At 39.8% G+C, this 24,981-nt stretch overlaps 3 protein-coding genes across 6 annotated transcripts in view; all 3 read left to right on the plus strand.

The window, feature by feature from the left end:
* Nucleotides 1-10,062: 10,062 nt before the first annotated feature.
* Nucleotides 10,063-14,770, plus strand: LOC115797302 (lecithin retinol acyltransferase-like). Its single transcript, XM_030753842.1, has 2 exons — nucleotides 10,063-10,762; nucleotides 13,965-14,770. Exons 1-2 carry the CDS (start codon nucleotides 10,190-10,192, stop codon nucleotides 14,115-14,117), a joined length of 726 nt encoding a protein of 241 aa, XP_030609702.1. The 5' UTR covers nucleotides 10,063-10,189; the 3' UTR covers nucleotides 14,118-14,770.
* Nucleotides 14,771-17,141: 2,371 nt separating this feature from the next.
* On the plus strand, nucleotides 17,142-21,034 carry LOC115797362 (lecithin retinol acyltransferase-like). The gene is made up of 5 exons (XM_030753927.1): nucleotides 17,142-17,397; nucleotides 17,604-17,709; nucleotides 17,868-17,942; nucleotides 18,903-19,055; nucleotides 20,798-21,034. Exons 1-5 carry the CDS (start codon nucleotides 17,189-17,191, stop codon nucleotides 20,951-20,953), a joined length of 699 nt encoding a protein of 232 aa, XP_030609787.1. The 5' UTR covers nucleotides 17,142-17,188; the 3' UTR covers nucleotides 20,954-21,034.
* An 881-nt stretch (nucleotides 21,035-21,915) lies between these two features.
* LOC115796739 (probable RNA-binding protein 46) overlaps nucleotides 21,916-24,981 on the plus strand; it is a 43,319-nt gene continuing 40,253 nt past the window's right edge. For all 4 annotated transcript variants that reach the window (XR_004021333.1, XR_004021334.1, XM_030753157.1 and 1 more), the window contains exons 1-2: nucleotides 21,916-22,063; nucleotides 23,292-23,480. Coding sequence is in view for 2 of the 4 variants with exons in the window: in XM_030753157.1 (XP_030609017.1) it covers nucleotides 22,045-22,063; nucleotides 23,292-23,480 (208 nt within the window). In the remaining 2 variants the exon portion in view is untranslated. The remainder of the gene's footprint in view (nucleotides 22,064-23,291; nucleotides 23,481-24,981) is intronic.

A 24,981-nucleotide genomic window follows, 5' to 3' on the forward strand; every position in this document is an offset into this window, starting at 1 on the left:
GGAAATCTACCTTCGAGCTTTATATTTTCAGGCAGCTTTTAGCTAACATTAGTAAATATCTGAATTGCAGGCTACCACATACAGTAGTAAAATGCTGGCTTCAGTGGATAAGGCCAGCTAATTCATTCAAACTCTTGGAGCTGATCTTGTATCTTAGGCTGCCCATTTTCATATCACTTAAACATCTCACTCGCTGGTGAGATGTTTGGAATCTTGGAAAAATCTTCCCCAAACCTTTTTGTGCTAAATTTCCTTTAGATATATTGTATATGTAGGGAAGGTAAAAGCAATGTAAGGAGAAAAACAACATATTTGGGTTAAAAATCATCCTGGAGCCTATCCCAGCTGTCATGGGGCAAGAGGCAAAAATCAACTTTAATATAAAGGCCAGGACTTGACTGTACCACTTAAGAACATAAATATGTGTTAACATGAGCTGGGCACTTACATAAAATAAATTGGATATCTAAAATAAAAAATATAAATATCACTGATGTATTACACATGTAAGAAATGTGAAAAATGGTAATTCGTCCAGAAGATGTTGATAATAAAATGTACAAATGTACAAAATGTACAAGTCTCAGGCAAACACCTGAGACTTGCGCCTCGAGGAATACCTGCTTTCCCAGTTTGACCAACCAAAAAAATAGATAAATCAATAATTGTTAGGCTGGAAGGAAAATCTTTTTTTTTTCTTCTGTGCCAAATTTCATATTAAGCCAATCCAGTAGTTTTAGTTTAGATCAAAGTGCTGCTAGTCAGGTGGAAATGCAAACATCTAATAATTGAAGACATTTTGTCTTCGTTTCAGTGGATTTAAATCAACCACAAGAAACAAAGCAGGCCCCGGTTTCTTCAGCTCACAAACAAAGCCAGTTTAAGTTAGTGGGTGCACTTTGTGATTTGATGTTTTTATGCAATAGCCCTTTAACATGAACTCCGATTGTAGTTTTTTTTTCTTTTTCTTTTTTTTTTGCCCCACTGAATTTCTCAGTGTTGTTATATTTGAACCACTGCCTCGTACCACTGATTTTTCTCTGATTCTCACTTACTGGTACAAATTACCCTGAATACCTTATTCATAATGGATGCACTTTAATCAAACTGATAAAATGAAGCCTTACTGAGGAACCATGTGTGCTCATGTACAACAACATACATTTCATTAAAATGGGAATCACTTATCTTTTTCATTAATTTTCTTACAGGGCTTACCGTTGCTTTTTATTAATTAAAAAAAAAATTCTTCAAACTTGAAAGTCATCAGTACTTTGTGTAATGATAAAACTCTTGTAATTAATGATGTGAAATAGAGTAAAAATGAAGCTTCTTCACTGTTTGTTTGTTTGTTTTTTTAATATGATTTTGATTCTTTGGCTGTTTTAAGCATTCTGTATAGAAAGTGATTTTTTTTTTTTTTTTTTTATATAGACACTAAAGATATTAAAGATATTTTTTATTACCAAATCTTCTGCTTGAATCTTGTTGCGCTGTTTGTGTGTGCCTGTTTTGTTAACAAGCTTGTCTTTGTGACAGGAAGCCGTGGGGGCGAAACGTGTCGACAGCAACAACATTTGCTCCTTTTGTTCCCAAAAACAGTGGTTTGTTTTAAAAGTAGATTCTAGGACAGTCATTTTACTGTGTCCAAGTTAAACAAAGGGAATTAATTTCTAGAGTCAAAGATAAGTGAAGCTTCATTTTTGTTAGGTATGTTTGTGAGCCTCCACTACGCTGCTGTGGAGATGAATGGAGATAAAACCAAGCCACTCTGCAGGGAGTGCAACCAGTGAAGAAAGGCGCCGATAAAGCACCAACACAACAGCAGAATCGTTTCCCACACGGAGCACGCTGTGAAAATGCAGTTAGATACTCAAAATAAAGAGCATTACGATTTTTTTTTTTTTCAGCCTCAGACTTTAATAAATCAGTTATTTTAAAAGTGACAAAAGTTCATGAACAAATAAATCAGTTTCAGTGAAAAAAGTTATACTGGCTTTTACTCCTAGTTATTATGAAAGTTAAAAATGAAGTTGCTTTTATAAAATTTTCTGTTTGTTTTTTGGAACATTATGACCAACATGGGTTTTACATTGTGTTAAAGCACAACTGATTTCTTCTGTACAAATAAATGTAGTGAAACAAAACCTTTCAAACTTACAGCTCATTTTATGGACTAAATATGTAAAGAAAACTGTAAATAAAGATTAAGGGAACACTAGATTTAAATAAACTTTATTATTTACTTAAAAAAAACAAACTATAAAATACAGAAATGTTTAAATCTAGAAAATAAATCTGAGTGGTCCAGAAATGAAACCCTGAGGAACATCAGAGAACAGCTTTGTTGGTTTTTGGAGGGTTTTTCTAATCTTTTCCTGTTCTACAGTGTAGGCTGAACATCAGAGTGACAAATAGAGGATGAAGGATTGTGATTAACATTCAGAACATGCAGACAGCATGGGAACAAGTGTGCGTGTGCATTAATCAGTGTGAAAGCAGCAGCTCAATCGTTTGTCACAGCGTCATCACTTTTGTCCTGCTCAGACTGATGCACAGCGAGGTATGACAACACATTCACTGCCTCCAGCTCTCTGTGGGAGGATGGGAGAGGTTTCTCTGACAAAGTGAGGCCCACAAATCTTTGCTTTAAAATGCTCACCAGACTACTGGGTAGCTGCTGGAGATTAAAAGCCGTTTTTGTAGATAGTGCTGCAAAAACTAGTTATTTGTGTGTAGTTTTTTTGCATCACCCTGATGTTTTGTATAATGCAGCTTTTTCAGGTGCCTCCTGTGTCTCCTAGTTATGTGCAAAGAGTCCTTAGTGGCCACCGAGCTATAACAGGCATGTTTACCATACATGCAGTCTAAAAGAGGTGGTTGTAGGAGTGGTAGTGGAATAGTTTTCAGAGGTAACAGCCAGGAGAACCTGTTTCAGATCCTGTTGGGACCTTTGTGTTTTGCATTTAGTTTGCTTTTCCCCTCATTTATACTAATTAACGCTCTCTGGTCAAAGGCATAGGTTTGGCTTTAACATTGGTTACGACATGGACTGATTTGAGTTCCAGTGGGGGTGGGGTGCGTCTCCCTACTCACCCAACCTAATTATACACCCTTGTCTCTGGTTATATTTATGCACTAAAAACTACAGTTAATAAGTTAATTAATAAGTTAGTTAATAAAAACAGCTTGGTTGGTGCTTGATTATACTTTCTGTGTCTGCAGCGAGTATAATGCCTGCTTGGGTTCAAGTCATCAGACAGTGAATATGAAACCTCTGTAAACGTCAGGCAATTTCTTGCTAGCGCTAATGGCCGCGCTGCTAGCGAACTGTGATTTTAGCGATCTGTACCGGTAGCTGGCAGGGGAAATTCTCAGCCCAGCACAACAGTAAGGTGCAGTGCTGGGTAATTTATACTGTAAATTATATGTGATAAAGAAGGAGTAATAAAGGGAAGTTTATATTGAAGTAGAAAACTAGGTTAGCAAATCTTTGCCAAGCATTTTTTGTCCTGGGAGTAAAATTTGTGATACTTTTAGCACAGCTCAGGCTTTATATTTTTACATGAAGTGCACTTTAAATATGGAACTATAAAAATCAAGTGGCCTCTATTTACAGTTCTCACTGTGAATTGGCTTTGTGGCTTGATCATTTTAAATGGTTAGCTAAGTATTAGCTTTAGTTTAGTATAATTGGCTTGCTGTTTTTAGACTGTTTATATAAGTGTTTCTCACATATGCAAGTTTACTTCCAAGTTTCCCTTATTTATAAGTTTGAACTAGTAAAACATCAACTATATATTTAAATATGAATGACCATTAATTTATAAAGCGTAGTGGCATTATAGCTGGATAGCTTTCACTTTTTTATAATTAATGGTATGTCCTGCTGCACTCTAACTAGTGGTATTGTTTCAGGAGGGTAAAAGTCTCTCTGTTGTGCTGTCAGGGTTGATAAAAGGAGATGAATTAGTCCCCATCGGTCATTTTTCTTCCCTCTTTGTGCCTATTGGGCTTCTTTTTTTCCCCACTTTTCTCACCTTATTTCTCTGACTCCCAAACTCCACAAAAGGATCGCAGCATCATTAGATTAGTATGCAAAAATCTGGGTCTTCCCTGCAGCAAAGACACGTTAGAATTAGCCTTTTTCAAATGTTAGCACATTTTTACTCTTTATCTCATAAGTAAAACATCAAAAGTAAAACTTCCTTCAAAAACCTTTGACGCTGGGCTTAGACTTGATGTTAACCCAGTTTTTCATGCATCCATTTTACTTTTGGTCTTTGTCACTGGTGTCATTAAGTTTCCAGAATCCCTGCAATACTCAACAACCTGTCAAATGTTTTTATTGACACAATTAATGGTAATATTTAAGCAAAATTATTTCCAGGAGCAACTGACCATACCTTTTTGCCAAATAACTCGTAAAAAAATGTGCCCTCATAATTCTTGACTATTACTCTATTATATTCTTTATAAGTTCTTATTTTCTCCAAGTATCTTCAGCTAGGTTACTTAATAACAATAATAATAATAGAAAAATTCTTGCTACTTGTAAAGACTCATTAATTTATTAGGTGCCTTTTTAGGACTGACTGTGGATGTGAAAATAAAGACAGGAAAACAGAGGACAACTTTAAATTTCTACTGTCAGAAATGTTAAGACAAAGCTCGAGAACCACGCCATTAAGCTGACTTGTGGGCCCACAAGTGTAAACAAGGTATGTTTTACATTTAAAATGTGTTTCTAAATATTGGATTTAATACAAAATATCTCCTTTTACAGATATGGAGGCAGCTGTAAAAGTTCTGGTGCTCTTTCTGGTCATGTTTTCGGGATTTCCCAGTGTGAGGACTTCCACCTGTAATAAGATGCTAATGTAGGTTTTGTCTGAAATGTGCTGCTGTGTTTATCCCATATCTTCTCCCCAAAGCAGCTGGACAGCATTAACACCATGCTGAGGGACACACACAAAAACAAATGCATGTATTTGTTTTGTTGTGAGGACCCTTGGTGACATGATCAGCAGAAGAGAGGTTTGGATTTATAGCTGGGGACCAGATTTTATCTGTCTATCAGGTTGATTGGTGCTTTGTATTTCCTCCAGTAACTGTCTTTCCTATTTTAGGTTATTTCACAGTATCTCATTACTTATTCATATTACTGGAATTACTCCACAGGCCTATTGTTACGTTTCTTTAAATGTCCATAGGATGTGGTGGAAGTAACAAAAACCAACTAGGTTGGGAAAAAAGGAGGAAAAACTGGCAACAAAATAAAGGTTTTTATTAATAATTAAACTGTTACCATCAAGCAAAGAAAGAACATAGCAAAACTTAAAAGTTGGTCAGAGTAGCAAGTTAAAATGGCTAAATTCTGAAACAAATCCCCTCCTCTCCACAAAGCAGGAGTAAACAGTCAATGCACACAGCTCACAGCTACAGAGAGGACAGGACAGGCAAATTCCCAGTAGGCCCTGCTCGGGCCGAGACTATCAGGCAATAAAAGGTAAGTGGACCTCGAGTAGACTGCTTCAAGATAATACAGACCGGTGCAGAAAAATGACAAATAAATAAATAGAAAATAATCTAAAAGAACTCCATGCTGACAAAAACAAATTACGAAGATGCATGCAACTGCAGAAACCATAAAATGACAAACAAAATAATGAACCAAAAACAGAACAGAAAATAACACATTAAAAAATGTCCACAGGCACAGAATAACTGCAAACTGACATAAACCAATGGCCTTATTTCAAAAAACACTCACAAAAGATAAAAGCAACAATAAAGAGAACACAGGATGCAGCATAATTAGCTAAATGAATTCATTAAATAACACATAAGGAGACACAGGAACACTTACATAATTTTTTCCAATGTATTAAAATCTTTTTTACTGACCTTACTAGACTGTGGGGGACTTGGAGCAAAATGCAAAATGAAAATCCAAACAATGTGATGTTTATGCGTCTCAGTGCCCAATACTTTTCAATAGTTAGCAACACTAGCTAACAGTAGCTTAGAAATAAAATCTACTAATGTCACCAAATGACTGGCTCCCAGCACAACACAGACTCTAAACTGCTAAGCTGGCTAATGTTAGCCAACACTAGTATACATGCTAATACAAACAAATTGCAAATGTTTGTACTGGCAAAATCACATTTGATTGGAAATGCTAACTTGGTAGCCTGCCAGATCACATGCTAACATAGGGTTGCCACCCATCCCATAAAATATAGAATGACCCCTGATGCTAACTTCTGTATAACATTGAGCCATCAGGAAATCATGTGATGGAACAAATCAAAAATATAATGCTAACATTTACAGATAGCCTGCATATTACACGTCCAAGTCAACTCTTTACACTAATACTGAGGTATACAGTATACAAGCTGGTTTCGCAGTTGTTGTACAACTGTGAGACCAAAAGTGTGGTTCACTTTCATGGTTGAGGGTATCATTAAAAACAATGGTTTGGCAAGGTCACATAAAGCTCCCTGAAAGAAGCAAATGTCTACATAGAAGTGCAAAACAACTATCACACTCACAACGACCAAAAAGAGGCAGGAACAATGACAAATATCACAGATGCTAATTAACTGTAAACGACCGCGAAAACACAAAGAGCAAAAAACTACCACAAAGACACAAAACAGCTACAGAATGACTCAAATCGTTCACAGAGTAAAAATAAATAATATATCAAGTCACAAAAGTGGGAATGAATGAATAACTTGACCCAGACAAAATGTCCTCACAAGGGCTGAGATAGTTATCGGTCCCCATGTGAATACATTCACAGGTACACCACACACCCACTGAGGAGCCTGTCACTCATCTCCATTCACCTTTTAGCAGCGTCTCAGCAGGGATCGCATCAACACTCATTCAACAGGCAAATCTCATCCCTCCACACTCTTTCAGCACCAGTTAGGCTGCCTCAGTGGGGGGGGCAGAGGCTCAGTGTGTGTTTCCATAATCTACCCTTAATCCCTCCAAAATCCTCTTCTTCTCTTTAGAGAAGGAAGAAAGGCAGAAAAATGAATAACAGAAATGAGAGGTGAATGAAAAACAGCTTCCATCCTCCTGACTAACTGTTGCTTATATAATTAAAGCTGTTTTCACACATGCACCACAAAGACCGATTCAGTCAGAGTGGACGTGACGTAGTCTTTAACTTTAAACTCGTGTGACGTCCGCGTTCACGTGAGAACAGAGCAGCAAAAAAAACGTTTTTTTGGCAGCCACTTTTGTGAATAATTCAGGACATTAAACAAACACATCGGCAGTGTTGTGAAGGCTGTCGCTAAGTTAAAGCAATTTTTTATCAACTAAGGATGTAGAAGCTTTCCGTGCGTTTATCACCTGTTTAAAAGTTTGACAAATTCCTTCTCAATTCTGAATGCTTCAGAATTCAGCAGCTAGACAAAAGCTGATTTGGCTCAACTGAACTAGCTCTCTGTGAAATGCAAAACTACCATCAGTCTATCACAGATATATAAGCTCCATAATCTGACTCCAGGTCATTGAGGTGTCCCCTCCTCTAATAACTAAAGGTGACCTGGCTTTCTCTCATACTGTGTCTAGGCAGTGGTTGCAAACACATGCCACATGTTTCCTTTTTTTTTCCCATCTGCAGTGTCTCCCTGTGGCCGTGACAGCCAGCCATGCTTAGGTGTGTAATCACTCCCGGAAAACCTATTGTGAGCCAGGAAAAACTCTGGAATTGTTACAGTTTGCTGCTAAAAGTAATAAAAAGCGAGACATTTTTATTTATTCTATTTCTATAATAAATGCAAAGTTAAAGCACCAAATAATCACAAATAGCTTGCTGCAGACTTGTCACTTGTGGTAAAAGATTTAAATTATTTACACCTATCGGTGCTCTTGACAGGCTAATTTATACTTCATATACTTTATATGCTGTTTCCAGTACACTGTCAACATTTCATTTAATTAAGTCCTCTGTTATAATGTTTCTATTTGCAGATTTTTCTATTTATTTGTTCTGCTTTGTTATAGTTTGTCTTTTCTTTGCAACAGTTGGATGTCTGGCAGCAGCGTTATGAACCGTCTCCAGATGTACAGGGAGTCACAGCAGTCCAGCTGAGAGGTGCTGACTGTTATTAGGTCTCATAGATTAATACTGGCTCTAATTCAGTGATGCTTCTCAGCTGGTAAAAGCTGCCCTGAGATGAATTGGCGTTCGTATCCAATTTGGTAGCTGTGTGGCCATGCAAGGAGAAGAAAGGGATTGTGGGAATTCAACTAATGCCTGGTATATGGAGAATCACTTACGGCAACCCTCCACAAAGCCAACAGCACATAGCCTGACAGTGACTACGTGGTGGTTAGGGTTACCAGCTTCCTTGTCTCCGTGTTCCACATCTGGAGACAATCTCTCACATTTTGTCTGGTTCTGCAGAGCGTGCACTTTTCTAAAGGCTGACTTTTATCCCAGTGCATCATGCGAAAGGAGGGCTCACTCATCAGGTAACATCACAAAAAACACAACCTTTGCAGATTTTGTTGAATATGATGGAAACTGAAGCAAAGAACATCAAGCGGCAGTATATTCTCAGAAATTGTTTTTATTTGTTTTGGTGGTTTTTTTATGCTAGAGTTATAGTCAGTTTTTTTTTTTTCCCCTGAAGACGCATGCGGTGCTACTGTGAGCAATAAATTGCATAAAAATGCCAATGTAGCAAAAATGTTACAAATAAAAACCCATATAATTTCCTTTTTTTAAATTTGTTGGTTGAATAAACAAAAATTGTGGCAATTATTTCATGATTTGCGCTTTACAGGGTTAATTTAAAAAAAAAAAAAAAAAAAGAGTTCCAAGAGAGTTGGAAATATCCATTAAACACTTTAAGTTAACTGTGAACATTTCAGCCTGCCTCTCAGCATTGCTGACGTGTTCCACTTTGTCTCACTCAAACACGTTTAGTTTGTTGGGATCTGGTCACCGTGGTCGTGGTGACCTGTAGGCAAAGTATAAACAATTGCAGACTCAGCATTTCAGTTCTAAGTGACTGATTAACACATTACTAGAATTTTGATCACCAAAACTGGAGCACAGACTTCTTGGATGGTCACTGAACAATGCTGTAAAATGCTCCAACAGCAGGAACGCGGTCCAGAGCCACCTGTGTCGCCATCCACCTGTCAGTCAAAAAGGCCACACCCCTAATAATGCAAACAATTGCTAAGAAGGAGAAAATGACGGCAGAAATAAACATGCTTCCGGTCTGCTACAAAGACAGGTTTGAGCTCTAACATGGGAGTCTGTGGGGATCACCAGCCTCAAGTGGCTGTTAGAGGAACTGCACTTTATGGCCCTATTTGGCATTTTTCAGCTCCAGAAGTGATACTTTGTTTTAAAAGCCCATAAAGGGTTAAGGGTGGATTAATAGCCACTTTTTTTGGTGCAAGTTCAGAAGTAAACAAGGAGTTTAAACTGATAGGAAGCTGCTGCAGAGTAATGTGCATGCTTAGTTTGTGTGTGTAGGTTCTTCATCCAGGTCGTGTTCAGGTCTCTGAACACCTCGACAGCTTCTTCAGTTCTAAAACCAAGGGTGGAGAATCTCAGTGATTTAAACCTTAGTTTAACAAACAGGATCAGCCTGCAGCTCTCTCTCTCTCTCACTCTCACACACACACACACACACACACACACACACACAGAAAGGTAGAGTGGGCTGGCAATATGTCTAGAGAGCTGTGTGTGTGTGTGTGTGTGTGTGTGTCTGTGTGGCCATTTGGTGTGTGGCTGAGACCTCAGTAGAGTTCCCAACAAGGTGGTGATGAACGTGTGAGACATTTGCTGTGCTGGAAGTTGTGAGCTCTGCATTTGGCTGGTGTGGAGGTGGAGGGTTTGTGGTTGCTGGAAAAGGCCCGGGCTCAGTGGAGGGGAGCAGCCTGTGGGACGTCTGAAAGGTCACCGAGAGTTTTGTTTTTCTGCTGTCGCCTCGTACCTGATTCACACACTTAGCCGCTCTGAGTCTCTCTCTCTCTCTCTCTCTCTCTCCTCACTTAAAGCCTCTCTTTGCGGTCATGACGTCACGACCCCTCCCCTCCAGATTTCCCTGTAGGAGGAAAACTCCTCGGTGAGGAGAGAGGACAACACTTAGAAGCAGATCGGAGAAGGAGGAAGGACAGATTGTTTTGCCTCACCATGCTGGACACGCTCACCTTCATCCTGGAGAAGCTCTTTCTCCTCGCGCACCTCAAGTTGTCCAGTCTGCTGCCTCCTCTGGGCGCAGAGCGCGCGGAGCCGCCGCTCACCAAGCGCTGTGAACGGGAGGACTCTCTCCCGCAGCCCGCCGCAGCCTCGCACAAGTTCCAGCGGGGCGACCTGCTGGAGGTTCCCCGGACTCTCTTCATCCACTTCGGCATCTACCTGGGCGACGACCGGGTGGCGCATCTCATCCCGGACATCCTGCCGGTGCTGACTGACGACAGCCGCCAGATCCAGGAGATGGTGACCAACACCCGGCTGCTGCTCGGGGTTCTGTCCAAGCGCGCCAGCATCCGGGTGGACTCGGTGGAGGACTTCGCGTACGGAGCCGCGATCCTGTTGAACGCCATGGACAAATCGGTGCGCCGGACCCCACTGGCCGGGGAGGAGGTGGCGCGGCGGGCGGAGCGGCTGGTGGGCACCGTCTCCTACAGCCTGCTGTGGAACAACTGCGAGCACTTCGTCACTTACTGCCGCTACGGGACCGCGCAGAGCCTGCAGACCGACGAGGTGAGACTGGCACCGACCGGGGGAGGGGGCTTTTTACGCGCGACGGGAGCATTTATAGGCTGCGCTGACTTTAAGGAGGTTAAATTCCTCCGATGCTCCGCGGTGATTTGTACTCTTCACAGTGATGCTCTTAAAGCTTTTTTTTCTTCCCCATAATAAACAGGAATAGTTTGTTTTGCTGTAAACCAAAGCATTATTCATTCTTCCGGTTTTTGATTCTTACATGTGGGGTTTAAAAAGCTATAAACTGCCATTTCTGCAGGCTGTCCCTGTTTCCTACTGATCATTCATAGCAGTCATTAGATTTTGAGTGTTTAAATGTTTTGTGCACAAGAAATGAGAACACTGTGTTTAAGTTTCTGTTATTTAAGGCTGATCAGTTAGTTTGGTGTGGCAGGCCACGGGTGATGCCTTCGTTAGGAAGGAGGCTGTAAAAGGGACTGATTCAGACCTCTGGCTCAGCTGAAATTCACAGTTCAGACTCTAATGACATGATCCATTAATGGAAAGTCCCTCCTCCTCTTCAGTTTTTACATGTTTTCAGAGCCATCCGCTGGCTACGATTGGACCCTTTGCTGGGCTGGTTCTGGCCCTCCAACCGCATCCCTGATTTTGACCCTTTACTTAAAAGGTCATAATCCTACCTAAGTAACAGTTTTTGAATCAAAATCTTTTTAAAATACCCACAATACTATATGTTTATTTATGCAGTCACAGACATGATATCATTATTGATTAATTAAAGTGCTTATATAACTAATATTGCAGCTTGAGATGATTTTCATCACTCGCGTTACATAATAAGAACCTAAAACAGCCCAAATAAAACAAAGCAGCTTGAGTTCATAATCAGAGTTATTGTTATTGCTACAGTTCTGCTAAGATTTTAAGCACGACTGCGGCTGCTTATAAAAGACTGAAGGCTTTAGTGAAACGACTCACTGTGTTCTGCCATGTGCTGGTTTGGCTGCATGTGTTTACCGGCTGCTGTGGAAGTTTCTCTTTGTATTTTCTGTCTGCGGATCTTTAAAAGTTATGGACAGCGTACGATAGAGGAGTGGAAAGAAACCACAATGGCAACAATCATGGATAAAAACACATTTAAAGTTGGCATGCTAAAGAAAAAAGATGAACTGTGGAAACCAGAAAACGTCCGTTTTCTTAGTGCAGCAAAGAGAATTAACTGTACAGATTTATTTGTGAGGTTTAAGTCTTAATATTCAGACATAAAAACAAAGTTTAGAGCCCTCCACCTCTGTTTAAAAGGCGCATGTGAGGCTGCTCCTGAGCAGAAAAGGAAAATCTGGGTCACTCCTTGGAAAAGTCCTGAGAACAAGAGCTGCATTCAGACCAGAGTCGCCTGCCAGAAACCAAAAGGCAGCAGCTGACTCTGGGTTGGTACGCTCTGATGATGATGATGATGATGATGCAGCAGCAGAGGCTCCTGCACATAAAACCAGCTCGTCTGTGGTTAATTCAGATTATGGTTGGGCACCGCAGAGGCAGCCGATTGAGGTTGGCTGAGTTCAGATTGGCGCCATCAGCAGGTTTGAAGCTGTCCAGGATTTTGAGTTTTGTCCAAATATCTGCAAAACTAAAGATTCTCCCATCAGCCTCAGCTTTGCTGCACGCTCTGTGCTGATTATAAACCAGAGATGATTAGCATGATACCCGCCACACACGAGCATGTTTTACCATTTTCACACAGTGCTGGAATTTCTGTGAACATCCGAATTCTGAGTACGACTGGGAAAAAAAATCAGATTCTTCCAAAACCTCTGTTACATTTGAATTTGAATGCAAACAAACATTTAATCAAAGTAGTTTAATAGGTAAGTAATATATTCAGTGGTTTAACCATCAGCATTATCACTTTATTTGAGAATTAAAGCAGTTTTGAATCATCATTGTCAATGCTTTTAATGGTTTACTTCCTAGAGAGGATGACTCGGTATTTTTCTTGTGGTTTCATTTGTTCATGTTTAATTAAGGCCTCAGTCGGGGCTAGAAGACCAGCCAGCAACCTCCAGTCACCAGGGAAAAATGTGCATTCCCAGCCGGTTGGCGAGTGGTTGCTGGCTGTCGCCTGGTGAAATCTGGCACAAAGAGCGTGCAGCACCAAAAACCCTGCGACTGCTTTGGTCACTGGCATTTTACCGCGGTGCGTGAAAAGACGCTGACATGCCTGCAAACATTCGCCCTTTGCCCTCTGAGCTGCAGCGAATCCTGAAAAAGTGCCACGCAAACCAGAATCGGAGAACATCCGCCTTCAGAGCGAAAGTTGTGCATCACTGCGCCAACCAGCACATTTTAAAAGGGGCAACCTTGAAGCTCAGTGATCTCCGTCACAGTGTTGCTACCACTCAGAGGAATTCACAGACAGCTCTGCATCTTCCACACAAACCACAGGTGACCGCAGCCGTCTGTTAGGGGCCAAAGCAACAGCAAGGCTTTCAGTGCAGCACCGAATACAACAACTAATGTCACTCCACCAACCACTCGCTAACCATTTGCAGTGTACACATTTGGTTGCAGATTGCTGGCATATCCAGTATTATCCTACCATATAATGAAATTTCAAGCTAAAAGCAGCAGGAATGAAGAACAGACCGTGGGTTCTCTCCTGCAGCAGAGAAACTTTACCCTGATCGAGTTTCACTTCCTGTAATCTCCAACCTAAACATCTGACCCGTCTGCAGCCTCGGAGTCTGCTGCTTACAGATTCATTTGGGGGGGGTGGGGGTGCTAGGGGCCAACAGAAGCTCTTACAGGGACCTCTGAGGGCACCTCAGTAAAATAAACATCAGGTCAATTATGAACTTCATCCTGCTACAGAAGTCGGCTTAGAGAGAGTTGTAAGGTTGGGATTCTGCTTCATTTGTATTGAAAATAAAAAGTTCTTTAATCTGAGTTTGTGGATTTTTTGGGGTTTTTTTGTGGAGAATTATTTGAAGTTATTCTGCATCTAACTAGTTTAAAAAAAATCTCTTTATTAAACAAATCACAGCAGCACAGACTAACCTGCCTCTCTCACACCTTGTTTTTGGGGGGGCTGCCATGGTTACAGGACGTTGATTATTGGATTCAGGGTTTTTCTCTTTGTTCGCTGACGAATGCCAGTCCTGAGTTTACGTTTAAAGCTCTTCAGCTGCTCCTTTAATAGGATTCTGATTGTGTCCCTGCTTTCCTACTCTCTCCCCAGTTCTGTGAGCGGCTGAAGTCCCTGATCCGAGATCAGCGAAACGTCCTTCTGACTGCGCTCCTGGGGCTCCTGTCCATGGCATATATGGGAATATCCGTCGGCACCGCCCTGCCGGCCTTCCTCGTCCCCTTCACCCTGTGGATGGCCAGCTAGAAGCCATCAGCGTTCGAGCCTCGCCGCCGGTGCAGAGCGCGCTGAGCCGCCGTGTCATAAGACCGTTAGCGTGGACGCAGTCTTCTGCAAACCTTGTAACTTTTTAAAAAAAATTTTACTTCACCACCTGGTCGCTTTCCTTCTGCTGCACAGAAAGTGTTTATTTTTCTGTATTTTCAGTTTGTTTGCTTAAAAAAGAAGAATAAAATGGGTACTTAGCAGCGAGTTTACTGAGTTAGCAACAGGCTCAAAATTCACGGGCCAAATTTGAAGGGCCATGCTGATAAAAAAAAAAAAAAAAAAAACCAAAGATGATTGTAAGGATTTTATTTATTTTTTATTGAGGCCATACATCTGGTTTTAAAGGGTTGAGTGGTTTTTTTTAAAAAGCTTGAAAGTGGAGACACTGAAAGTCTGACTCTGCTTTCCATCTCGACCGTATTAAAAGACACGAAACACTAAAGTCAGCGGTTTCATTTCCCTCCATCTGAACGTTCCTTTTACTCCTGTAACCTGGTGAAGCTCATGTGTAAATGCCTGTAGATATCCTACATGACTTGATTGTTTTCTAACAGTCAAACTTTTGTACAGAATTTATTTTTTACAACTTTGGAACGATGTGCCGTGTTTTTTATGTAAATAAAGGAAACTCAAGCAGAGCGGACATGTTGTATTATTTATCACATTGTCTTAAAAAATTATTAGTAGTATTTATTCTACTCTTGTTTGAGTCCATAAACAACTTCTTTGTTAATCACCTTTGACAAAAAAAAGTTAAAAATTTAAATCTCATAAATGTTGGGAAAATATTTACCAATCAAATTTCTTTATATTTTGCTTCCCAGCAGTCAGTCTTTCTCGTAATTGTTTAAAGTGGTCTTGAGCAAAAGTCCTGCAGCTTTCTGAATGTCTCTCAAAGTTTTTTTTTGGACTCATTTTCAGTTCAGTCCTTGTACCTGATCATTTTCAGAGGAAGCTTTTTTGTTTAAGTAGTCTTCAGGAATAGTTCTCCAGGCTTCTTGAAGGACACTGAAAGCTCTTTTTACCTCATTGACAGCGTGTTTGGGATCTTTGTCAAGCTGAAAAATGAAGCTGTTTCTCATCCAATGCCTTCCAGATGGTGCATTAATAATTCCATCAGTTTTGAGAAGTTTATCAGCATCACTGGCTGAAATGCAGCCAGTAGCAGAGTCTCCACCGTGTTTTACAGATGGATGTAGACACCCACTGTTGTACCTCTCTCCTGACCTCCTCCATGCATATTGATGATGAGTTGGACCAAGAATTTGGATTCATCACTCCATTGGACCTGAGCCAATGATTTCCATCCAGTTCTTGTGTAATGTGGCACAACTCAGCCTTTCCTCCCAGTTTCCCTTCCTTAAGAACAGCTTCCTGACAGCCGCCCTGCCACTGAGACCATTTCTGATGAGGCTTTGCTGAGCAGCAGCTGGATGAGCTGAAGGCCCAGATGCATCTCTCCGGTCCCGTGTCAGGGCTTTGCTGAAGTTTTCCTATTTTTTTTAAGGACATGGTGTTCAGGTACTGTTCATCTGCTGTTGATAGTGATTTTTGTTTTGTTTTTTCAGGCCTGCCACTTCTTTTGTCGTCCACTTGTCCAGTTTCCTCAGGTTTTTTTGAGGATGCACTGCACACCATACTGAGAGATGCCAAGTTTTCAGCTAACAGCTCTTTGGGAATCACAGGGTTGGTGCAAAAATACTATTTTATGCCTGTCAAACTGTGCTATAGGTCAGCCTTAAGTGGCTTAACCCTATACCTCCTAAGCCTTATATGTCCGCCTTGGACTTTTCTGCTTAATTGAACTATAAAAGGGCCTGAAAATGCCCTATGAGTAAGTGCTTTTGCCCATTTTTCCACAACACTTGGAACTTTCAATATGACAAGAAAGCTGCCTCAGAGAGTTTAGACTGTGCTGAGGAATAAAGGCGGTCACACCAAATATTCACTTTCAAGCTTGAGAGAACTGATAAGAGTCTGTTTTTGCCTTTTCTACTGTATTTTTTCAATAAGTTGCTGCACCTATTTCCTAGCAAAATATTAGGAAATGTCAGCAATCTGACAAATAGACAACAATAATATTTGCACTATTTTTAGTGCTTCTCTTAAAAGCATTAAATGAAGTCTTTTGGGGGATTGGTATTTTTTTACCTCCCTCTGCTGGTGACTTGTGGAAACTACAACCACATGAACATTTCCTCAGGGAAATGCTGGAACAGTGTGTATGTTCAGGGGTCCAAAGTAAATCAATGCATCATTACAGCTTGTATATGTCAATGTTAGGTTGGTGTGTAAAGAAACAGAAGCTGCATTACTGAAGCTCACAAATGATCTTATGGCTTCCGACAGCGGACTCATCGAGAAGCTGGCGATCAAAGTCAAGGTTGTTTGAAGACTCTGGAATTTCACAGGTAAAAGTCAACAACATATAATATAACATGATTCTAGAATATTTTAGAGATAAAATCTAAGACTCTAAAACAAGATTCTTGTTGTTAGATGTAGCTTAAAGTCAAGAATGTAGAAAGCATGCATCATATTTTGGTGGATATGCTGTATTTCTTCAATGCCTTGAAGGCATTTCATCAAATCTGGCACGTTCTCTTCTATTCAAGGAGATATTAAATTGAATTTGGTTTTACCAAACGTGTGGCCAAAAAATCAAAAAGAAAAAAAAAAAGAAGGGAAATTTTTGTGGCCACAACTCAAGAATTCATTCATTATGAACATTTTTTAACAAAAATGTTAAGGGCCAAGAGGTCATATCTGATATACATGAATTCCAACTGCAGTTTGATTTGACATGTGTGACCAGTGTGTCCTGAGAAGAATGGCCATTCTGGGAGTTTGGAAAAAATATAGTTTTAATAAACAACAACATATTCACAGCTTGTACTGGTCGTAGACTGTTTTCACTCGATTTTGAAGCGTGGTGCTAAAAAGGTCTTAAAGGTTTACAGCAGTTTCTAATCCCCTCTCTGCCCCACCCACCAGCAGAATAAAACCACTGTGACGGGACGTCCCCACATTCCCCGTGGTCTCTCCTCACCATGTTTCCTCTGCCGCTTCTCAGTCTGCTTTTCATCTCAAACCCGGGACTCGAGCCACCAGCGGAGAAGAAAAAGAAGGAGGTGGAGACGGACAGTCAGAGAGCGGAGAGGGCTAAGAGTAAATATGACATGATATTCAGCAGAGGAGACCTCCTGGAGGTCCCCAGGACTCTGTTCATACACTTTGGGATTTACCTGGGTGGGGGCAGGTGAGTGTGACAGACTGCTCCTGCTCTCAGTCATCAGTGAAGGAGTTCAAAGGTTTAAACTCTGTTTCAAAAAAGTGAAAATGATGCTTATTCCAGTGTTTTTCTCTCATTCCTTTTGTCTCACCTTCCTGCTCTAATCACACATTCCATCCATTTGTCCTGTTTCCTTTCCTTTCTGTTCCTTTCCTTTCCTTTCCTTTCCGCAGAGTAGCTCATTTCATCCCAGACATCATGCCCGTCATCTCCAGTGACCAGTATCAAATCAAACAGATGGTCACCAACACCAGACTCCTACTGGGAGTACTGGCCAAGGTACATAGGCAGCACAGAATAACCTTTTCCTTTCTTTTGGCTCCCTTTTCATTCCTGATAATGCAGCACCCTGGGATTAATGCAGAACTTCAGTTCTTTCTGATATCATACACTTTGGATGACAACAGTTGTAAATGAGGCCTAACTTGTTTCTTCAGTGTGGCAGTGTGAGAATGGACTCAGTCGAGGACTTTGCCTACGGAGCAGACATACGGATCAATCCTATGGACAAGGTGAACGCCGGACAGAACACATGTAACATGATAAGTTATTTAATATCCATTCATGTGCACCAGTGATTAATGTACTTAATCAATACATCATAGTCTATAATTTATAAACCCTTAGGGTAAATAGCAGTACACCAAACTACACTTTACTGTATTGTTTTACCATAAAGTTAGATTTAAGTTCTTTTTATACGATTTTTATGCTAAACTGTGGACTCAACATACATAAATCCACCCCCGGGATAACTATTAAAATAATGCTAAAAATAAATCATATTTCACATTGTTAATGAAAAGCTGTGTTTAATGTGAGACGTGGTTTTAATGATTCTATTTAGTTTTTTATAGCCTGATTATTTAGCCTGATAATACTTACCTGTGATGTAACATCACTTAAAGGTTTAACCTGAGAAAAAGAGAGAGCATGGTGCTGCTTTCACAGGTTTCTGGCCACCAAACAGGGACTTAACCTTCCAAATAAATGTTAATCTGAAGGGATTATGGATGAGGTAACGCTGCAGGTATGCGTGGGGTTGTGGTACATGCTCTGGTACTTGTATAGTGCTTTTCTACTACAATCAAGTGCTTTTTTTTTTTTTTTACTGCAAGTGAGCATTCAAAATGCTTTTCTACTATAACCAAGTACTTTTTTTTCTGCAGGTGAGCATTCAAAATGCTTTTCTACTACAATCAAGTACTTTTTTTTACTGCAAGTGAGCATTCGAAATGCTTTTCTACTACAATCAAGTACTTTTTTTTTTTACTGCAAATAAGCACTCAGAACGCTACTACAAGTCTCATTCACTTAGTCATACAAGCGCTTTTTCCTGTGGCTGAGCACTTTTATCTGACATTCACACAGTCACGCAGATGTACTGGTGGGCACTCATGAAGGGACAGCTCGGGGTTCAGTATCTTACCCAAGTATACGTGGACATGCAGTCTGTTCTCTGGTGTGTGCAGGTACTAAGCCATATAGTGCTGAAGGGGGAGGAGGTGGCCAGAAGGGCGGAGAAACTGCAGGGAGACGTGTCCTACAGCCTGCTGTGGTACAACTGCGAACACTTCGTCATGTACTGCCGATACGGCACAGTCATGAGCTTCCAAACTTTTCAGGTGATCTTACAGCATGGAAAATGTTTTCTTTTCCTAATTAAAGAGCAATTATTGCCTTCCACAAATCCTGCAATCAAGGTATGAAAATCCATCACGTGACCACAGAGAGATTTAAAACAGCAGAAAAGTCAGTTGGTGAGCGAGTTTATCTTTGATAGTTGATTAAAGATAAAAGCAGCTGAACTCTCAGTTGTAGAGTTATGACAGTGACTGAACTCAGTGAAAGCAGCTGAAATGGTGCTCAGGGAATAAAGAATGGAAATGCCAGCTGAACGCAGCTGAATTGCTGGTTGATGTATAAACTCTGAATGCAACTGACATGTCGTTGATGGATCAGTCACACTAGAGCAAAAACAGGACGGCAACCTCCTCATAGAATCCTTGTGCAGTGTTTGCACTGGATTATTTTTTTATTTTGTGACCCACCCTCAACCTCTGGGTGACCACGTTTGATGCGTGTGTTATTTTGCAGTTAAATTGCTGTCCTGCATCAACTACTTCACTATTAGTGGAGGAATTTCTGAATTTCTCTTAAAATGTCATATTTACTTTGAATATTATAGTGACTGCTGTTTCCAATCTGGCACTTTTAAAGTTTGATTATAAAGGGATTCGATTGGTTTAAATACTGTAATATACCCTGTTCAGACCAGCAGGAGATGCAGTAGTTATTGTGAGAAAATATCAAATATAGCATTTAAATACTTTATTATTTGTAGCTATAGTGTATTTGAGTACGTTTTGATGTGTTTTTTAAAGCTAAGTGAAGGATCTAAATTAATGCCTAAATATTTCACTTCATCAACACTGTTTGTTTTATGACCGTCAACACAATTATGTCAAAATATGAGTCTGTTAACCCTTTAACTACCCCACCAGGAAAACAGCTTGGAATTTTTCAGATTCAGATGTACTGAGTATACACATAAAACCACCTGTTCCCTACACTTCAGCTAACGTTTAGCTGTGAGGAATTTGTGTCCTGCTGTAGATTAACACTGGTAACCCCCCCCCCCCCCCCCCCCACAGCAGAGAATGCTCCTTTGTTTCTGCAGTAATGTTCTGAGCTGCTGAAGGCCGCCTGATTGCAACATACGATTAAAAGCATGTAATTGTGAAAGAACGCCGTAAACAAGAGGCTTGTTTTGCACTGAGTGGACTGAAGGGAGGAGTGTGGACATTAAAGTGTAAAGAAGTGACTTTCAAAACTCTGTTGCTACATTTATATCTTGTCCAATTTCCCTCTAAAAAGCAGAAAGTGAACATTGCTATTAAAGTCTGCTGTGTGGTGACATGTATCAGTTTGTTGATGCACAGATTTAAAAGCATGTATTCAAATGTGGATCATTTTCACTGTCAGATATGATTGCCTACAAATGTATAGCTGTGAAAACCAAATTACAGTGTAAGTACGCCATCTAGTGGAAATTTATAGTACTGATTTTGAACTCTAGAAGAAACATACACTCTCCAGCCACTTTATTAGGTACAACTTTGGACACCTTTGTGCCTGCAGAGCTGCTTTTATTCTCCACGGCACAGATTCAACAAACTGCTGGAAACACTCCTCAGAGATTTTGCTCCATATCGACACGACAGCATCACACAGTTGATGTGTCTGTAAATGTCAGTGTATTTATTTCCTCACACTCTGAACACACGTTGAACAGACTGAGGATTTTATGTTAGCAGCATTATAATGAATGGTTTTAGATCGTTACTGTTCTTCTTCTCTTCTTCAGTTTTGTAAGACGATGAGAAAGCTGCTGCTGAGTCGGCGTGTGGCCAAGGCAGCGGCGGTGCTCGCGGTGTGTCTGCTGCTTTACCTGCAGACTGTGAGTGTGTACTTCGCCCTGCTGGCTGTTTTACTGCCTTTCCTCATCTGGATGGCCTCATGAAGAAAAACCTGCCACTCAAACTTGAAAAAGTTTGTACTTGAAGAAAAAAATAATGTAAAAGGAAAGCAAATAAAATGTTTTAATTTCAACAAAAGATATGTCCTGGTAACTTTTTTACAGAAATTTAACAGGTTTGGAGTCACGGGTGTTTCATTAATTGGAAGAAACAAAACTAAGCTTTCTTCCTTTTTTGTATAGTAAAATCATATTATATTAAATAAACATTTAATAATTATTCAGCAAGTTACTTCAAGTGTAGACATGCTTTAATCACAATCTGAGTTCAAGCATTAAAAAGAGTTTATCTGAAAAATAATTAACATGAAATAAAATAAAATGTTTGTACATGTTCTTATTTTGGACATTTTAATTCATTAATTTTAATATATTATTTTTATTATTATTTTTAATTCCATACATTTGTTTTTTTGACCAGTGACCTGTACACTTGATTTTTAGGTTTTGCTACATTTTTTGGTGTTTGTGCTACTTTCAGCTCCTCCCCTGTTACAATATTAAACCAAAAAAAAAGTCTATTCATTTTATTATTTTGTTATTAAATTAAATGATTTTAATTGATTTAATTAGTTGTTTTTTAGATTTTGAGTTTTTTAGTTTTATTCATTTTTGCATTATTTTATCTTCATATTATAATATTCTATATTTTATTGCCTATATTTAGTAGATCTTAATTTTTGCTTTTAATTTAACATTTTCATTGTTTATATTACTATAGTTTTTAGTAAATTGCATTTTTAACTTTATTAATTTTGCATGTATTTTATTTTTTATTATTATCTTGCATTTTTTATATTATATTTCAATCGTTTTGGTCATAATTTTCTTTTATTATTATTGTCAATTGTTGTGTTATTGCTTATTTGTTCTTATGTTTCTTTCTTGTCGTTCCTTTTGCTATTGTCCCGCCTTCGTGCCCTGTAGCAATGTTGTGATTGGCTAACGGGATGCCAGCTTCACGTCACTCACAAGTGTCAGTTAGCTTTTCTGGTTGAACTTAGACAAAGAGCGGAGCATCGTCCGCGAACCGTTTAAAGTCCGTGAACAGAAAGAGTTTTTCGCCCTGAGAGGAGATGGCGCTAGAAAGAGGCGGTGAGAGTTTATTACACTCGTCGTTTAATCATCGAACTGTTGGTTGGAAAAACGGTCGGAACAAGAAAAAGTTACATCACGGTGCCGTGGCTAGCATGAAGGCTAGCTGAGTTAGCAGCGGCAATTTGGCCGTTTGTAAGCTTTAAATTAATAAATGTACCCACACAGAGACGCCAGAAAGATAACAGTAGTGTTTTTATGTTGTAAATGTTGCTGATTTATGTTAAAACTTGAAGAACGCTCCTCGGACAACAGAAAATTAACAGATGAACTAAATACAGTGATCCCACCTATCGCGGGGGTTACGTTCCAGAGACCCCCGCGATAGGTGAAAATCCGCGAAGTGTCGGCGTTATATTTATTATATATTTATTTTTTATTTTTTTTATATATTTTACGGCTTTATAAACCCTTCCCACATTCCTATAAACCTTTCCCACTGTCTTACTACAACTTGAATGATGAAGATGATGAATTATGTAGCTGTGCAGTACTGATGACGGTGAAGGTGGTGCAGTATCTTGGCCCTCCGCCGTAACTTCGATTTCCGCTAAAGGCCTCGGCGTAACTTATCTCTTCGTCCGAGTGATGCACATAGTTATGGGGTGTTAAAGAAATACCTATATACCGCATAATCCGACAATATAGTGAAAACTATGCGAAACAGTATTAGCAATATCTTAAAAAAAAATAAAGAAAAATTCTGCAATACAGTGAAGCCGCAATAAGAGAACCGCGATATAGCGAGAGACATGACGAAAAATTAACCCTTTATTTACCACCCAACCGCCGGTCTGTGAACTTCAAAAGTGCCGCCTTTCGCGGACTTCCGGCAACAATTACCGTAATAATCGATAGGCCAGATGGTCGCGCAATTACTGTAATTCGAAGTGCGTTTGATCGGACGTCTCAGCGGCGATATGCTTGGCGTTAACCAGCTGTTCATCGCCAGTATGGGCAGGTAACGGGTGTATCGGAGGTGATCGGCCACTGTTAAAGGGTTTAAAGGGTAATTTGGCTTTTATAGCAGCTTTAGACTACGCAGAAAGAAACACCACACATATAAAAGGCACAAAATAAAGATAAATGCAACATATATAAGATCCTTAAGACAGCAAAATAAGTTACAGGCCACTAAAAGCTCACATTATCCTCAGGTTACATTTAAAAGAGTGTAAAGCTGTAGTCTCACCTGAGCAGAGCGGTAACCCTGGTATTTGTTGGACAGGGAGCCCCGTGGAGGAGGTGAAGGGAGACGTGGACAGTGACTCGAGGGAAGGAGCCAGCCTGCTGCTGGACGAGGAGTACTTTAAGCTTTCCTGCGCTAAGGAGTTGGCTCTGTTGGCCCTGATGGAGAAGACAGGCTACAACATGGTGCAGGAGAACGGGCAGAGGAAATACGGAGGACCACCGCCAGGTATGTACCCTGGAACACCGGTAAAAACATAATAACCTCAGGATTAAGTGATCGCTCTCCTGACATAAAAAAGCATAAAAAAATGCTATTTGATATTTTACTTTCTTCTTTTTCAAATGTTTCTTGGAAAAATAGTGTTGTGTACACCTATATTATTGCATGTATAATTTACATATGTTTATGTTTTATAAGACGTGGGCAGAACCAGTTCTTCTCATGATAAAACTGTTTAGTTTTATATTTAATAAGTAATAACAGGCTAATACATATTTCACTAAACTCATTGAAGACCTCATCTGAGCTTCTTCAGCCTCTCCACCTTTCATTGCTTCAGCTGAGTCATTACTCTGTATACTGCCATTCTCCTGATATTATTACACATATCTAATATACTGTCATACATGTTGATAAATTATGATCAGGTGTTGCCTTTGTGTTGTGTGACTGTTACTCACACTGATGTTACTCTTTTAAAAAAACAAAACAAAGTGAGTCCTGCTGCTGTTTCAGCCTTTTTGCTGGTGGTGGCATTGACTGTGCTGACATGAGGTAAAACATTTGGCTAGTGTAGTGACCATCCCACGATGAATGAACCAAAAAGATTTGGTTTCTATATATGAAAGTAAAGTGACAACAAGACGTTATAAACAAGCCACATTCACGGCAACATTCCCGACAGACCGTTTTACCTCATTCAAAAGAGTTCCTGACTCCTGCCGCTGTCTCCCGCCTCCCAAACACTCAGAGCCATTCAGAGGGGGGCGGGGGGGTGACTGAAATACAGTTCAGAGTAGAAAAGACAACATAGTCTTAGTTTATACCTCTTATTTTTATTTATGTATTTGATTTTTATTTAGATTATTTTAATTGACAAGTGTATCTTATTTTACTAGTTTCATTCCACAGTATTAAGTTTTAATTTGAATTTCACTTCATTTTTTTAAATCAAATATGTATTTTAACTTCTTTTACTTGTTTTAAACCTTTATTTTTTGTATATTTTGTATTTTATGATTTATTGTGTTTCATTGCATTGTGTTTATTTTAAACTGAATTTTGCACACATTATTTATAATTTGTTTGTTGGTTTTGTAGCACTTTTTGTTTTACATTTAACCTATTAACTGGCAACGGCCTGCCCGCAGGCCGATTGTAGTGCTTTCCGACTTTGAAGCCTCATAGCGTCACAGTTACGCTGCAGTCCGCTCTTATGATGCTTTTATATGACAGACTAGACCCTCAGAATTGGATTGACACCTCATTTGTCCAATCATGTTATGAAATGGGTTTTCCAGAGCCAATAATAACCAGACAGTGTCATGTGACTTTTCTGGACATGCCCCCAAATGTTCCCCGATTGTTCTGATTGGTCGAGTCTGACCCAAAATCCGAAACCACAGATGTATAGCCAATAAAATTCCTGACACGTGGGTATATGGCACTATGGGGTGGGTTTTCACATGAAACCATAAACTCCCTGCATAATCAGTGCGTCCTCCGT

The sequence above is a fragment of the Archocentrus centrarchus genome, chromosome 18 (assembly GCF_007364275.1).
Source record: "Archocentrus centrarchus isolate MPI-CPG fArcCen1 chromosome 18, fArcCen1, whole genome shotgun sequence".
NCBI classification, from domain to species: Eukaryota; Metazoa; Chordata; class Actinopteri; order Cichliformes; family Cichlidae; genus Archocentrus; species Archocentrus centrarchus.

Coding starts and splice junctions, on each gene's coding strand:
- LOC115797362 (XM_030753927.1), top strand. CDS start 17,189: ATGTTTCCTCTGCCGCTTCTCAGTCTGCTTTTCATCTCAAACCCGGGA. Junction 17,398..17,603: donor ATTTACCTGGGTGGGGGCAG/GTGAGTGTGACA, acceptor TCCTTTCCGCAG/AGTAGCTCATTTCATCCCAG. Junction 17,710..17,867: donor TACTGGGAGTACTGGCCAAG/GTACATAGGCAG, acceptor TTGTTTCTTCAG/TGTGGCAGTGTGAGAATGGA.
- LOC115797302 (XM_030753842.1), top strand. CDS start 10,190: ATGCTGGACACGCTCACCTTCATCCTGGAGAAGCTCTTTCTCCTCGCG. Junction 10,763..13,964: donor AGAGCCTGCAGACCGACGAG/GTGAGACTGGCA, acceptor CTCTCTCCCCAG/TTCTGTGAGCGGCTGAAGTC.